This window comes from Agelaius phoeniceus, chromosome 2 (genome assembly GCF_051311805.1).
Source record: "Agelaius phoeniceus isolate bAgePho1 chromosome 2, bAgePho1.hap1, whole genome shotgun sequence".
NCBI lineage: Eukaryota > Metazoa > Chordata > Aves > Passeriformes > Icteridae > Agelaius > Agelaius phoeniceus.
In genome coordinates, this window is record NC_135266.1 from 34169796 (window position 1) to 34183318 (window position 13523).

A 13523-nucleotide genomic window follows, 5' to 3' on the forward strand; every position below is an offset into this window, starting at 1 on the left:
TGAGAGCATTTTTAGAAATGCCCTACAAAAATTTACACATAGCTGTGTAAACAAGTTGCACGGTTATGGAGAATCAAGCCTAGTAAAAGCTGGACATAGCATTCATGCTATTCTTTGCAGATAAACCTGGCCTATAACTTCCGTTGTTATTTTTGCCTAGGAACTGTGGGGATGTGTTATCAGCTGAAGACTGTGAAATGTTATACCAGTTTGTTTATACCACTCACCGGCCGCTTGCAGTAGCAGCTGGGGAATTCCTTTATAAAAGGTATCTCTGCCTGCCTACTTCTTGCATAGTCTCATTTGTTTTGGAATTAAGGTGGATTTATTAAAGGGGGATATTACACATTAATTTTTCTGATGAAAGTATGTGCCACCTTTCTTCTGGTAATCAGAAGAGAAATGCTGTCTGGGGGTAATTGCATGTTTTCCTGCACAGCCCTGAAACAATAGATGTGAGAAAAGTTGCAAGACTAACACAGGGAATAGGAAACTAATTGATCCACAAGTGCCATGCTATGTTGAGAACATGCCCTCTTTCTCTTTACTTTCCTATTGCTTTGCTTCTTATAAGCTAATCTGTCACCTGGCATCTGCTGGATTTTCATAGTTTGATGATTAATCACAAAAATGGCCTCCTATTCTCCCTTTGGAAGTTGCCTTATACATTGTAAAGGCTTTGAATAATGAGAGATGCAGCAGATTAAAAAGCCCTCCCAGTTTCCTGTCAGGTTAATGAAATACAGGGTTTATCTTCCCCAGGAGTAACTCTTATAAATGGGCTTCTTATAACAATGGTTGCATGAAGTTGTATGGAGTTGGCATGCTAAAAAGGGAAGAGACAAATATTCTGTCTTTACCACTGAGAGAAATAATCTTGACTTACAAAAAGAAATGAAAATAAAAATATTTAGGCAAGGATTTAGTGGGGGAACATTCAGAAATAATAATTGTGTTTCCACGCATACAGAATCTCTTCCTAATTGTCTTTTCCTGTCTAACTGAGATGTTGTCATTCTGGAATTTGTGGAGCTAAGTCCAACAGAAAGACAAATGAAGAGAAATTTCTGTTTTGATGAATCTGCTATTACATCTGCTCGACTTAGTTGTTTGTGTTGGTCCTAATATGCTCTCATAAATTAGATGTTTCTTCTCTCAGAACTCTGCTGTATTTTGCTACCAAAGTTATTACCCTGATAACTTCACTTTTTCTACCCAGCTTGCCAGTGCCGTATGGACACCTTGACCCTGTAAATCTCCTCCTTGTTCTTGTTTGCCTCTCTCCAGCACTTTTTCCAGTATAGAATGTTTGTTTTGCTGTAATAAGAGATGTTAGTGACACCCTCCATTCCCTGGTTATACTGCTAAGTTTTAGTATAAATGCTTATGCTTTCCACCCCTGCTGCCCCTTCTTCTCAGTTTGCACAAAATCTCTTCCATGTCTGCATATTTTAACTAAGGTTACTTAGCTGGCATAAATTATGCCAGCAGAAACTCTTCCTGAATTCACAAGCTTTTGCTGACATTTAGTAGTGTGGTCCAGCTCTTAAATCCAAGCTGTTTGGGCCTTACATTAATCTGCAGGGATGGCCTTCCTGTATTTATCTTGAGATTAGCACTTTTTGTGGGTAGTAGTCAGAATCATTTTGGATAAAGGGGGAAATGGAAGTGTCATACTGTGGTTCATACTTCAGACAGAAGAGGAAGAGCAGTTTCCACTGTACTTATGACATTAATTGCCTCTTATAATTACAAGATACTGTGCTTTCCTTAAGAAGCTGCAGTTCCAAGATGCACTTTGATGTGAATAGTGGCTGTGTGGTAATATCTCTGCTGTGTTGTTAATGTTTTAAATTTGGCCTAGAGCAAGCCTCTTTTCAAGCATGAGCAAATGCCCACATTGTTGTATGGTCAGTTTATGGAATCTGCATCCATCATCCAGAAGGGTGGCAGGGTGCTTGTGAAACTGTCAGAAATAGTCCTTGCATCCACAGGGATAGCATATCTCTCTTTTCAATGGAAAACAATCTTTTTTCCTTTCATCTTAAAAAAAGTCTAGTGAGATTTGGGGTCAATAAGTAGACACATGAGAGAAATAAGTCCTTGTGATCTTGTCAGAATTAGTGTTACATTGGTACATGAGTGTAAGGAGAATGTGGCAGAACTGGACTGACTTGCTTTTCTTTTGGCAGGCTGCTTAGTCATGGGGGAGATAAAGTTCAGCCCAAAGGAGGAAAGTTTGGGGCGAGCACTGACCAGTTGAAAAGATTAATACACTTTTTCCTGGAGAGTGAGGTGAGAACTGCCCGTACAGTAAGCCTTTTAAATCCAGTGTTGCATGTTAAATCAATTATCTTCTTGCTTTTGAAAGCAATTTCTGTTGGTGAGCTCTTAAATGTGTGGTGTTAGAAATGTTTTTACTCTCTAGGTTAAGTTTTTAATGAAGCCATTTCTGTTCTGTTGTATTAAACCTAATTTACGAGTGTGCTAATAGAGAGAATCAGTGCTGAGGCAGTTTCTGGAAACAACCAGAAAGACTAATGCCGCCAAGTGAAGGTTTTTTGGTATGGGTCCATGTCTTTCTGGAGGCAGATGTGGGTTGCTGTACCATGGCTCCATGCTGACCAAAGACTGTAGTTTCATGAGAGTTTTATGAGCTTAAGTGGTGATAAACAGTTCACGGTTTGGCTTTTGCAGGGATGCAGATCTCTATCTGGCAAAAGTGTCTCAGGCACAGCAGTTTTGAATCTTTCTGCAAAGAATTGGATGGACGACTTGTTTCTAGTCCTGTGACTGCATTTTTGGCTGTTACAGTCAGCAATATAAAGGAATACAGAAACTAGTTTCAGAGATTATTCAATTTTAATTTAATTTAAATTTAAATTTGTATTAAAAGGGAAAATTACATTTCTTTGCCTACTTTTCCTGATTTTTCACCCCACTTTCCTGCTTTGTATCAGGTTGAAGACATGGTGTTTAAATGTTGATTGGCCTGGAAATAAATATGTCGGAATACTGCATTTGAATATATATGTGAATGACACAGCTTTGTCATTGGACAGAGGGAGAGGAACATATGAAGCTGTATTTCTTTTAGTGATGTGTTTGCTTCTACAAGCTTGTGTTTTTAATCCCTAGCTACACAAACATGTTGCATACCTAGTAGACAGCTTGTGGGACTGGGCAGGCAAATTCCTGAAGGACTGGGAGTGCATGACCACTCTTCTATTAAAAAATGCTGAAGAAGCTGGAGAAGGTGGGTAAGCAAAGAATTTAGTTTTGTCTGAATGAATCTCCCCATGCTATTTTTTGAACCTTGCCTTAGCTAGTTTAGGATCATTTCATATTGCAGTACCATTTGGTCCCAGATTGTTGTCCCCAAGTGCCACAAAGCAGATGCAACTCAATGCACTGCTAGTGTAATATTTATATCAACATACTTGTTTTATTCAGTATTCTGTATTTATGTAATGTTAGTTTAGAACCTGTCCAGTAAATACTTGTGTAATTAAGCCATGATGCTTATGTAGTGTTTGCTTTGTTTGTCCAAAACTGTAGAATCTAAAAGTATTAATACATTGAAATGCAGTTATTGTCAGGCTTTTACTCCTTCCTCAAAAGAAAATGAGTAAGGTATTGAGTTCACTAACATAAACTGCCTGTGTTTTTGCAAGCCCAACTGCCCCAAAAAGTTAAGCTGTTAAGGGATTAATGGTACTCACTAAATGTAGAAAATAACTTCCTTCAAGTGAAGTCAAACACTTTTTAGCTGTTTATTTAGCAACACTGCATTCTTTAGTGTCCTTCCACAGTTCCTCAGGTAAATGAGTAGGCTTTACATCAATTGTTGTTGCATCTTCACTTTTCTTTTGTGTGATGCTGAGACTGATTTACTTCCAGCACTGAGCGATGCTCAGGAAAGCGCTCTCATTGAAATCATCCTCGCAACAGTCAGAGAAGCAGCTGAAGGTCATCCTCCAGTGGGCAGAGGTGCAGCCAAAAAAGTCAGTGCATCTTAGTCTTATTTATTGTCCTGTCATCACATTATCTTTGCCTTATGAACTTTGCCAGACAGCTTGTTCCTAGTTGCAGATGTATCTTAGGAAATAAAATAGCTTATTTTTCCTGAAGTTTTGCAGTGTCTTTTCACCTCTAGATTTTATTAGAAGTGGATGTTGAAGGAGATAAGCATTAGAGAAGAGCCACTCGAAGCATGTTATTGACAAATGATGAGCATTTTATCCATGACATACAGCTGTTCAGCAATTTGCATCTAATTTAAGATCAACAAAAAAAGCATCTGGTTTTGTTCATGGAAAAGTGTCTCTATCTTAGGTTGATATGCTTGAGACAATGCAATATAAGTTAAGCTTGGGTTATATGTAAGATTCCACTCAATCCCAGAGATTTTATAATTGCAACCAAGTTCTTTATCTGCAGATTTTGTCAGTAAAAGAGAAGAAAATCCAATTGGAAGATTGTACCAAAATTACTGAGCACTTTATTATGGTGCTTCCTCAGCTCTTGGCAAAGGTAACTAACAGCTGCTCTATGAATGCATGTTAAATATTTCATGAAAATTCCTGTAATGTACTTATATCCTGTTTTTTCTCTGCAGTATTCAACAGATGCACAAAAAGTGGCAAATCTTCTGCAGATTCCTCAGTATTATGATTTAGATGTTTACAGTACGGGACATCTAGAGAAGGTAAATAGGATTTAGGATAATCAGTTCACGTGGAAAGTTCTAAATTTGTGTGACAATGTGGGGAGTTTAACAGGATTTGGAACAAGTAGAAAATTGTTGAAATACAATGAAATGGTCTCATACCTTAAGAAAAGTGCTCTTATTCAGGCTTAACTTTTTGATTTGGAGCTGCAAAAAAAGCCTTAGTGCTTGTCAGTTCTGATACGCTGGGTCAGGCCTTGGTGGATAACGATTTGTGGTTTTGTCTGGTAGACCCAGCCCTGGGTTTTTCATTCCTGGCTGGAGGGAGGGTGGATTATGCCATGTATCTTAAGTTGGTGTCTCCCAGGAGTTTACTGCAGAATAGGTTTCATTCTCCATGAAGGCTGACTCCCAGCTGCTGGGGAATGACAGTGAGTGAAAGATAAGAATGGAGATAATATATCTGCTGATGGGAAAGGGATGGTCAGAAACGGATAGATGAAATCCTCGAAATAGCTTAGCATATTCTTAAACAGGGGTGTTTACAGGGGGGCAGTGTTAGGCAAACACTCTGAGGTTAATTTCAGCCCAAAACTTGAACTGGAAGAGAGCAAGTCAGCACAAATTACCTCTTCCCACTAAGAGTGAAGAACCCTGTTGCTGACATGATCCAAAACATTCTCCATTGCTGATGGAGACAGTTTCTACTGTTTAAAGACAGACCTGTCCTTTGGAAAGGCATTTATTCCCTATGTAATGCTAGCCATGTATTGCTAAAGTAGAACTTAAAGCAGTTGCTTCATTCTTTAGGAAGATCCAGAGACATAATGATGAAAGAGAGCTATAAACACAGAAAATAAAAGTTGTGTTGTTTAGTTCTACTCCTCTTCTGCTTAGAGTGGCATTTGTTTCATCTTATTTATGTGACCCATAGAGATATATGGGCCTAGTGAAATGATTTAAAGCCTAAGAGGATTTTTGTACAATTTACCTATAAATGCCCCTTTTATCACCTGCAGCATTTGGATGCTTTGCTGAGAGAGATAAAAGACATTGTGGCCAAACACTCCGACATGTCTGTCCTGGAGGCTTCCTCCAGGACTTTTTATATCCTCTGCCGTGAGGAAATTGCCATCTATAGCCAGGTGGATTGTGCTCGAACTCAAATGATAGATGAGTTGATGAAACAGCTTAACCAGCTACTAGATTGCTTCTGGCAAAAGGTGAGTGTGGCTATTTGAGGGGTAAGCAGACTGTTTTCCTAGGAAAAAAAAGGAAGACAAAGAAAATTAAGGGGGTTATGGAACTATTCTTTGTCTGCCATTTCTGCTTGAAGAAAGCAGAACTCTAAAAGATGAGTTTGCACCTCTGAAAAGAATGGTTCTTCACATTTTAATGAAGCAGATATATTTTGGCAGTATATTTTGGCAGGAATAGAGCTGGGAAAATAATGAACAAGGTAATCCATGCCACCAACGGGGCATTGTATGTCTTCTGGCAGGCTTTTATTGGATGCTGATGTTGTAAAATGTGTCAAGCCAAAAGGTCCCCTAACCTCAGAATTATTTTGTTGATCTGCGCCAGTGTGGGAGAATGTGTACTTGTGAGGAACAAAATTGCTACACCAGATATTCTGGACCTAAGAAATTGCTTTGTAGTTACTCCAGTACTGTGCCAAAGATACTATGTGCAAAATCAGCTAGTAAGTGCTGCTGATCTACAGGTGACGAGGCTCTTCCCAAAAAGGTACAGTTCTGTAGTTCTCTATATTTGACTGTACATAGGATGCCCTTTGGGCTGTCACTTTGGATGTAGGGAAAAAATCTGAGCAAACAGCAGTGTATAATGCAGATTGTATAGCTTTGAGGGTCTTGGAAATAATGACTTCCCCCTTGAAAGAGGACTGCAGTCTCCCTCAAAGCTTTTTATTAGGTCTAAAAAGCAGAAACAGCTGGTGGGATATGAATAGCTTGCTGGCTGAGCTGAACAACAGAAGCCTGCAGCTGATCTGATCAACGGTGCCGTCATGAACAGGTGTCATGCCATGGTATGAGAGTTAACACTGGCAAGTTTTTATTGGACACAGGGATATTGCAAAATGTGTCAAGCCAAAAAATCCCCTAACCTCAGATTGGATTAATTTTATTGGTCTTAAATAGAGATCTATGTCAATGTGGGAGAATGTGTACTTATAAGAAACAAGATCAGTGCAAGACCAGGGATTCTTCGACTCCTCCGTAGTGTGATCTATATCTAAATAAAGAGATTTTCTTCTGGAACTCCTCCCTTCTAATTCCTGGTTGTATATTTCGTCCCCAGAATCACATAGTATACTTGTGGAAACTACAGCAATTGCATCTATGGGAAAGTATTTAATATATTTTTAGCTATCTTTGAATGTGATCTGGCAGCTGGAAGCAGGGAAGGTCAGCGCCATGTGAACACTTAGCTTTCCAGAGATCCTTAGCAACTGTGTGAGGGACCATGTTAGACTAATTGCTACTTTTTGCTCTGTGTTAGCAATACTGTAGTCTAGGGAGGCTGCCATTGGTTTATTAATGACAGGGATTTTCCCTTGTACAAAATTCCTGTGCAGTTATATTGCTTTCTTTTGACTGTAGAGCAGGACATGAGTAGCGTAGTTAAAGGTAAAGGTTAAAGGAAGGCTGGAGGAGAGTGATCCAAGCTTGTGGGTTGGTTGGGAAGGGGACACAGTCATTCCTTTGGCCCACACTGGCTAATTCCTTTCTCTTTCCCAAACTTTCATGATTTAGGAAGAAGGATTTTGTATGGACGCAGGAGAAATTTCCCAGATGCACTCTACTTTGAGAAGAGTAGCAGCTTTTCATAAGTGAGATCTTTATTTACACAATTTATGTTCCCATATACTTAAAATGTCAACCTTGCACATGCAAAGTGAAAATTGCTTGTTTGGTTTATTGGGGTTTTTCACAAGAGAATGAAAGTGATCCCTGTGAGAGGTTCTGCAAAGTTTAGTTTCTTCTTAATAGAACTGTACTCTTGGATATGGAATTATTTTTGGACTTAGTAATGAGCATCAGCCCTAATGTGGCTGAGAAGTGTATGCTACAGAATTGAGATGTTGGAGTGGACACAGAGATCCCCTCTGTGGTGCCTCTGTCCCAGTTAGATGTTTTCCCACAGCCTTACTAACAGTACTGGTGGTCAGTCTGAAGAGGGTGTAGTGAATGCAGTTGTTCTTTGTAGCAGGTGTAATCTGCTTTTTATTTTTAGTTTATCTGATCTTCTTTTTTTAAAAGATGATTTCTCAAAACCTTGGCTTTGCAGAGATTGGTAAATTGTCATGCAAGCTAGTACAGAGGTTGGGGGAATTGGGCCTTTTTCTCAATGTGTCTATTACCTGTCCAGCCTGCTGGGGCTACTGTGGTTTTCCAAAGAGAAGTCCAATGTTCAATTGAGAATACTCAAGACTATTAGAAACAGTCTTTTCGAGTGGGCTGAGGACATTGTTCTTTAGACCTTTTTGGGTACTTGAAGACTATGCATAAAGTATAGCAAAAGATATAGAACTCAGGTTTCTTTTTCCTCTCCTTATAACACTGCAGTTTTGTGGTAGGAGTGCAGACTGTAAAGCTATGGTCTAAAGACTGCAGTGTTAGATGATGAAAACCTAATTTTTTCCCCTTAAAATTAATATTTAGTTGTTTAATGTTGTTGCTATACATCATATGAAAGCAGAAATAGGATACATTTAACCTGTTTGATCAGGTGAGTCCTCATTTCTTGCTTAGTGTATCACTATTATTTCTTTTTCACCTGCAGTGCCCATGATCTCACCAAGTGGAATCTGTATGACAAGACTTTAAGGTTCCTGGTGTTTGAAACAGAACATGGCAGTTTGCCTGTTCTGGTGAGTAGTTAATATTTAACACTGAAAGATGGTTTTCTTGATGAAAGCACAAAGAAATACAAAGTATTAAATAATCTTATATGTCAGTGTCCTATGAGACAGGAAGATACTGTGTTCATTTCTCAATCTGGGGAATTGAGGCTGTCTTTGGTTATTGGAATCTGTAAATTAACGCCTTTATATTAACTAATTTTGGAAATTTTTCAGAACTGTGATAATCATCTGACATCTGGATTGATCCTTTGTCATGTTCAGTACTTCCAATGATTGCATAGTCTCAGTTTCAGTACATATGAAATCACTGGGACCTTGAGGAACCCCTTTTAGATTGCATGTAACCAGAAATTGGAATACTTTGGATCTGTTGCTTACACATTGACTCTTGTTGTAGTGGTTTATAATTATCAGTTATCTCAACTGCAGCCTTTTGGTTATCTGGTTGCCTCCCCTCAAACACTGTGTGAAGATGGAGTTGTGTATTCTAGGATTGCAAGGTGAAATACTTCAGCAGTTGAATGAAATGAATGAAACCAGCCTGTTTGCCGGAGAGAACTTGGGGGGCTTTTTGGCAAGGGTGAAGTTTAGTTGAGTAGAGGGAGCCTGCAGCCAGTGGGTAGAAGTGGACTCATTTAGATGGAGAATTGGAGCACCAACGTTTGGCTTCTGCTCTGAACTGGCCTCTGGAGGAGTCTGCCTTTCATCAAAAGCTTAAAAGAGCTCCCAAGGAGCTAAGCTCAAGTAAGCCTCTGGGAATACACTTTTAGATATATGGGTTGCTTTCCCTTGAACTCATTGAGATGTCAGAGAAGTTCTGCAGAAGCAGCACCTTAGTAATGAAGTTTCTCAGGGGGCAATGCTTGCTTGTATGTAAACGTTTTAAATTTGTTTTAAGGATCTAAATACAACTGGGAAGTGTTCATGTGAGCAGCATGCTGAATGTCAGGCTTGAATGGTTTGTTTAGTCTTAAGCTTTTTGCTGCTGAGCCTTTAATGTAAGTAAAGGACATGTGTTTTTATTTGCAGATTATCCTACCAGCTCTCCAGTGCACTTATTTTTCTCTCCTGTGGCAACTAGCTGCAGTTTCGGAAAATTCTCCCAAGGTTGGTCACTGATGTAATTTTGAAACCTAGAGTTTCACCTTATAGAAGTTTACCCTTATAGAAGTTAAAGCTAATTTTCCTGTTCTGAGATTTCTTGAAAAAGCAAGCTTAGAAGAAGATAGTTTGTCTGTTTTCTTGAGGAAACCAAATCAAATTGAGGCATTTTCTCTCTATCTTATCCTCTTTTTTTTTTTTTTCCTTTTAATCTGTGTGTGCTTTTTCAGTCTGGAGGAACAGTGGTTCACCGCTATTTTTACTGCAAAACATGTGCATCAAATTCCTAGGGCTTGATGGAGATAAGGAACTTGTCTCATTGCCAAAGAGTTTGTTGTTTTCTTGTTTGAAGCAACAAAGAATATTAAGTGAAAACTCCAGGACATTCTGTAACTTTGTTTCTTTTTTTAATTTTCTTGATTTACCTACCTACATATTTCTGTCAGAAAGGTTGAGGAAGGTGGTAGTTTTCTCATCGATTGACTATTTACTTACTTACATGATTTTTAAAAGTACCAAGCTTTAGCAGATATTCCAGAAGAAAGGCTAGTTTAAGACACCAGAAAGGAAAACTTTTTTATGTTTTGTTTCATGTGTGAATGTGTACCCTGTGGGCCTCCTCCTCATTATGATTTCTGACTCCAGTGAGTGCTGCTTTGTCATTCTGTCCCCTTTCCTGGCGCTCCTGTGCACCCAGGACAGGCGCTGACACGGACATTGGCGTGAGGAATGCCAGCTGGGGCGGTACCCGTTTGGCCACTGATTCACTGTCTATTCCCGTCCCGTTCCATTCCTGCCTGGATCCCCACATCTCTCACTGTGCCAGTGTGTTCTGCCTTTCACTCCAGACACAGTTAGCTCAGCTTGGTAATGGGGCAGCACATTTTTTAATTTGGCCTTCATATGGGAGCAGATTTTGATTGGAAGCAGATGTGACGGCGCACTCTGCCGGGCCAAATCTGGATGTTGGCAGATAGAGAAGTTCCAAGAGCAAAAAAAAAAAGAATTCCTGGACAGCAGCTCTGTTATTTCCCCTTGCTCCTCCCCTAGCAGTGTTAAGAGAATGTATGCCCCTTACCTGGTTCTCCTCAGCATGTCCTGGGATGAATCCCTTTTCTTATAAATGTAGAGCTGCATAACATGAAATCTGCCTCTCTTGAAGGGCATTCCTTTAACACTGATGGCTCAGAGCTCAGTGCAGTACAGCTGAGACCTGGTCAGAAAGTCTATTGTATGGCTGTGAGCAAACCAAATAGTCTCCCATACTGGATTCATCTTAACAAAGTGTGGTGTCTTAAGTTTCTGAGTGCCGAAGTTAAACCCTTTTCTCTTTGTAGTCATTAGGGGAGCAAGGGAGAACACCAGCTCCAGAAGGCAGTGCACATTGAACATTAGGTAGAACGGACCAGAAGTTTTTATGAGTCTGCTTCCATTGTTATCACTGCTTTATACAGATAAGATGAAGTGAATAAGAGAATACATGCTGCCCTCCCTACAGATGGAGAAACAAAGAGTTTGTGACTTGCTGAATTCCACTGGCCTCAGCAACTGTGACAGATGCAGTTGTTCATAGCTAGTAAGCTGTTCTGTGAAATGCCAGCTTCTTTCATCATGTCATCAGCTGTGCTGTCTTAAATGAATAATATGAGTGGAAGAAAGATGCAACTGTTGTTTTTTCTGTAATTCTCTGTTGAATCATAGTCTCTAACATATTGGTCCTTTTGTTTTTCCTAAATGTGTTTTTAGGAGACTCTTTTTCCACTAAGAAGGCGGCTGAGACATTTCAGTCAGATTTGCACATGCTTCCTCCACCATAAGAAAAAAGATGTAAGAGAAAAGGTTTGTGTTTTTCTATCACTTAATGAGCATTTGTGCTCAGATCTCCTTTTAAATGCCTGCCTTTTTTCATACTGGTGTTTCATGCCATTAAATTTTTGCTGTGTTTTTGTCTCTTAGCAGAGAAATAACACATACAACCCCCAGTCTTCATCTATTTATTTTAAATAAAAGCTAAAGTTAAGTTAGTTAAAATGCTACAAGTTAGTGCTGTCTGCATGAGTTCATCTGCAGAATCAAGGCCTCAATCTGAATGAAAATCATTGTGTTTTCTGATTAGACCAGTGTACTGATTGCTATCATTGCTTCATTCATGTTTTGCTATGAATATTACTTAAAGAAATGCTGAAATTGTCCAGTGGTTCATGTGTTAAAAGAGGAGTATTTCAACATAATACAGCTCTTCTTCTTGCCCACGGAACTTTGAAGATCTTTAGGTGGTATTCGTGCATGATATTTGTATACACTGCGTCCTAACATACAAGTTTTTTAAGGATTTACCTGGGGCATTTCATCACAGCTGAGGTAAAGATAAATCTTTAGTTTGCAAGGAAGAAGTGGGATGGAAACTTGATTGTGTTTGATGGAATTGCAAAGTGGAATTGGCACAAGAAGTAACATGGTCTCTAAATCCTTCTTTGGCTTTATTTGCTTGGTACAGGCCTTCATGATACTCTGTGACTGGTTGCTGATTTTGAGTCACCTGGATTCAAATAATAATGAAGATGCAGTTGGACTTCTAGGTTATCTTCCTAACACAGAACTTCAGGAAAAACTGTTTTCATTTATCCAGGAACATGTTTTCATGGATGGAGAAGAGGAAAAAAAAGGTTAGACATCTTCATCACTGGAGAAGCAATCTACTATTTTTGCTATCGTTTGTCATCTGCAGTGAATGTATCAGGGAAAAAGGCTGGCCTTTCTTTTGTTGTTATTTTGTGAGTTGCTTTGCTTTTTTTTTGGTTGGGCCCCTTTACAAACAAAAAAAAAAAGCTGTAATTCTTTGATCTGTGCAGACTGTGGGTTAACCAATTCACCTGCATGATGAAAAGGGCTGAAGTAAAGTGGGGCTGGGTGAGTAAAAGTGTTTGGTGGACTGACTTCTATGGTCCAGATGATGGTGTTAGAGGAAGGCCTTGCAGTGTTGCAGTGTGTCACTGCATGGACCCTTCTAGGCCATCAGAGTAAAGAACCAGTAGATTTTGATTTTGGGGCTGTGGGGCTGATTTCACAGAATTATAGACTGGTTTGGGTTGGAAGGGACATTAATAATCATCTGCTTCCAAGCACCTCTGCCATGGATAGAGACACCTTCCACCAGAGGAGGTTGCTCAAAGCCCCATTCAGCCTGGCCTTCAACATGGAATGGAGCATCCACAGCTTCTCTGGGCAACCTGTTTCAGTGTCTCAGCATCACCACAGTCAAGAATTTTTTCCTTATGTCTAAGAAATAAATCTGCTCCCGTCCATTTAAAGCCATTCCCCACTGTATCACTACATGCTGTTGTAAGAAGTCCCTTTTCAATTTCTCTTTTTGGCCGTTTAGGTACTTGAAGGTGCTACAGGATCTCCCCAGAACCTGCCCTTTTCCAGGTGTAAGAACCCCAACTCTCTCAAGTTGGTGGTGCTCTCACTAGGCAAGGTGCTCCAGTCCTCTGAGTATCTCCATGACCCTCCTCTGGACTCAATCCAGCAAGTCCACATCCTTCTTGTGTTGGGGGTCACAGAGCTGGGCACAGCACTCCAGCTGGGGTCTCAGCAGAGCAGAGCAGAGCAGAGGGGCAGAATCACCTCCCTCACCCTGCTGGCCTCACTGGTTTGGATGCACCTCAGGACAGTTGGCTTTTTGGGCTGTGAGCACACACTGCTGGGTCTTGCTGAGCTTCTCATCAGCCAACACCCCCAAGTCCTTTTCTGCAGGGCTGCCCTCAGTCCAGTGGGAAATAGTGTTTGTTGGTCTACTGCCTTTTTTCAAACACATTTGGATGTTGTATTGAGGTTGTAATTATGAAGGCTGGTTTCTTTTAGGAG

At 39.9% G+C, this 13523-nt stretch overlaps 1 protein-coding gene across 1 annotated transcript in view; it reads left to right on the forward strand.

Annotated features, from left to right (window-relative positions):
• LOC129134800 (cohesin subunit SA-2-like) overlaps positions 1–13523 on the forward strand; it is a 57902-nt gene that overhangs the window by 31413 nt on the left and 12966 nt on the right. The window contains exons 14-25 of the mRNA XM_054654479.2: positions 161–268; positions 2193–2295; positions 3139–3256; positions 3901–4004; positions 4441–4533; positions 4619–4708; positions 5689–5892; positions 7444–7520; positions 8474–8561; positions 9585–9662; positions 11403–11495; positions 12154–12322. Of these exons, the coding sequence (XP_054510454.2) occupies positions 161–268; positions 2193–2295; positions 3139–3256; positions 3901–4004; positions 4441–4533; positions 4619–4708; positions 5689–5892; positions 7444–7520; positions 8474–8561; positions 9585–9662; positions 11403–11495; positions 12154–12322 (1325 nt within the window). The remainder of the gene's footprint in view (positions 1–160; positions 269–2192; positions 2296–3138; positions 3257–3900; positions 4005–4440; positions 4534–4618; positions 4709–5688; positions 5893–7443; positions 7521–8473; positions 8562–9584; positions 9663–11402; positions 11496–12153; positions 12323–13523) is intronic.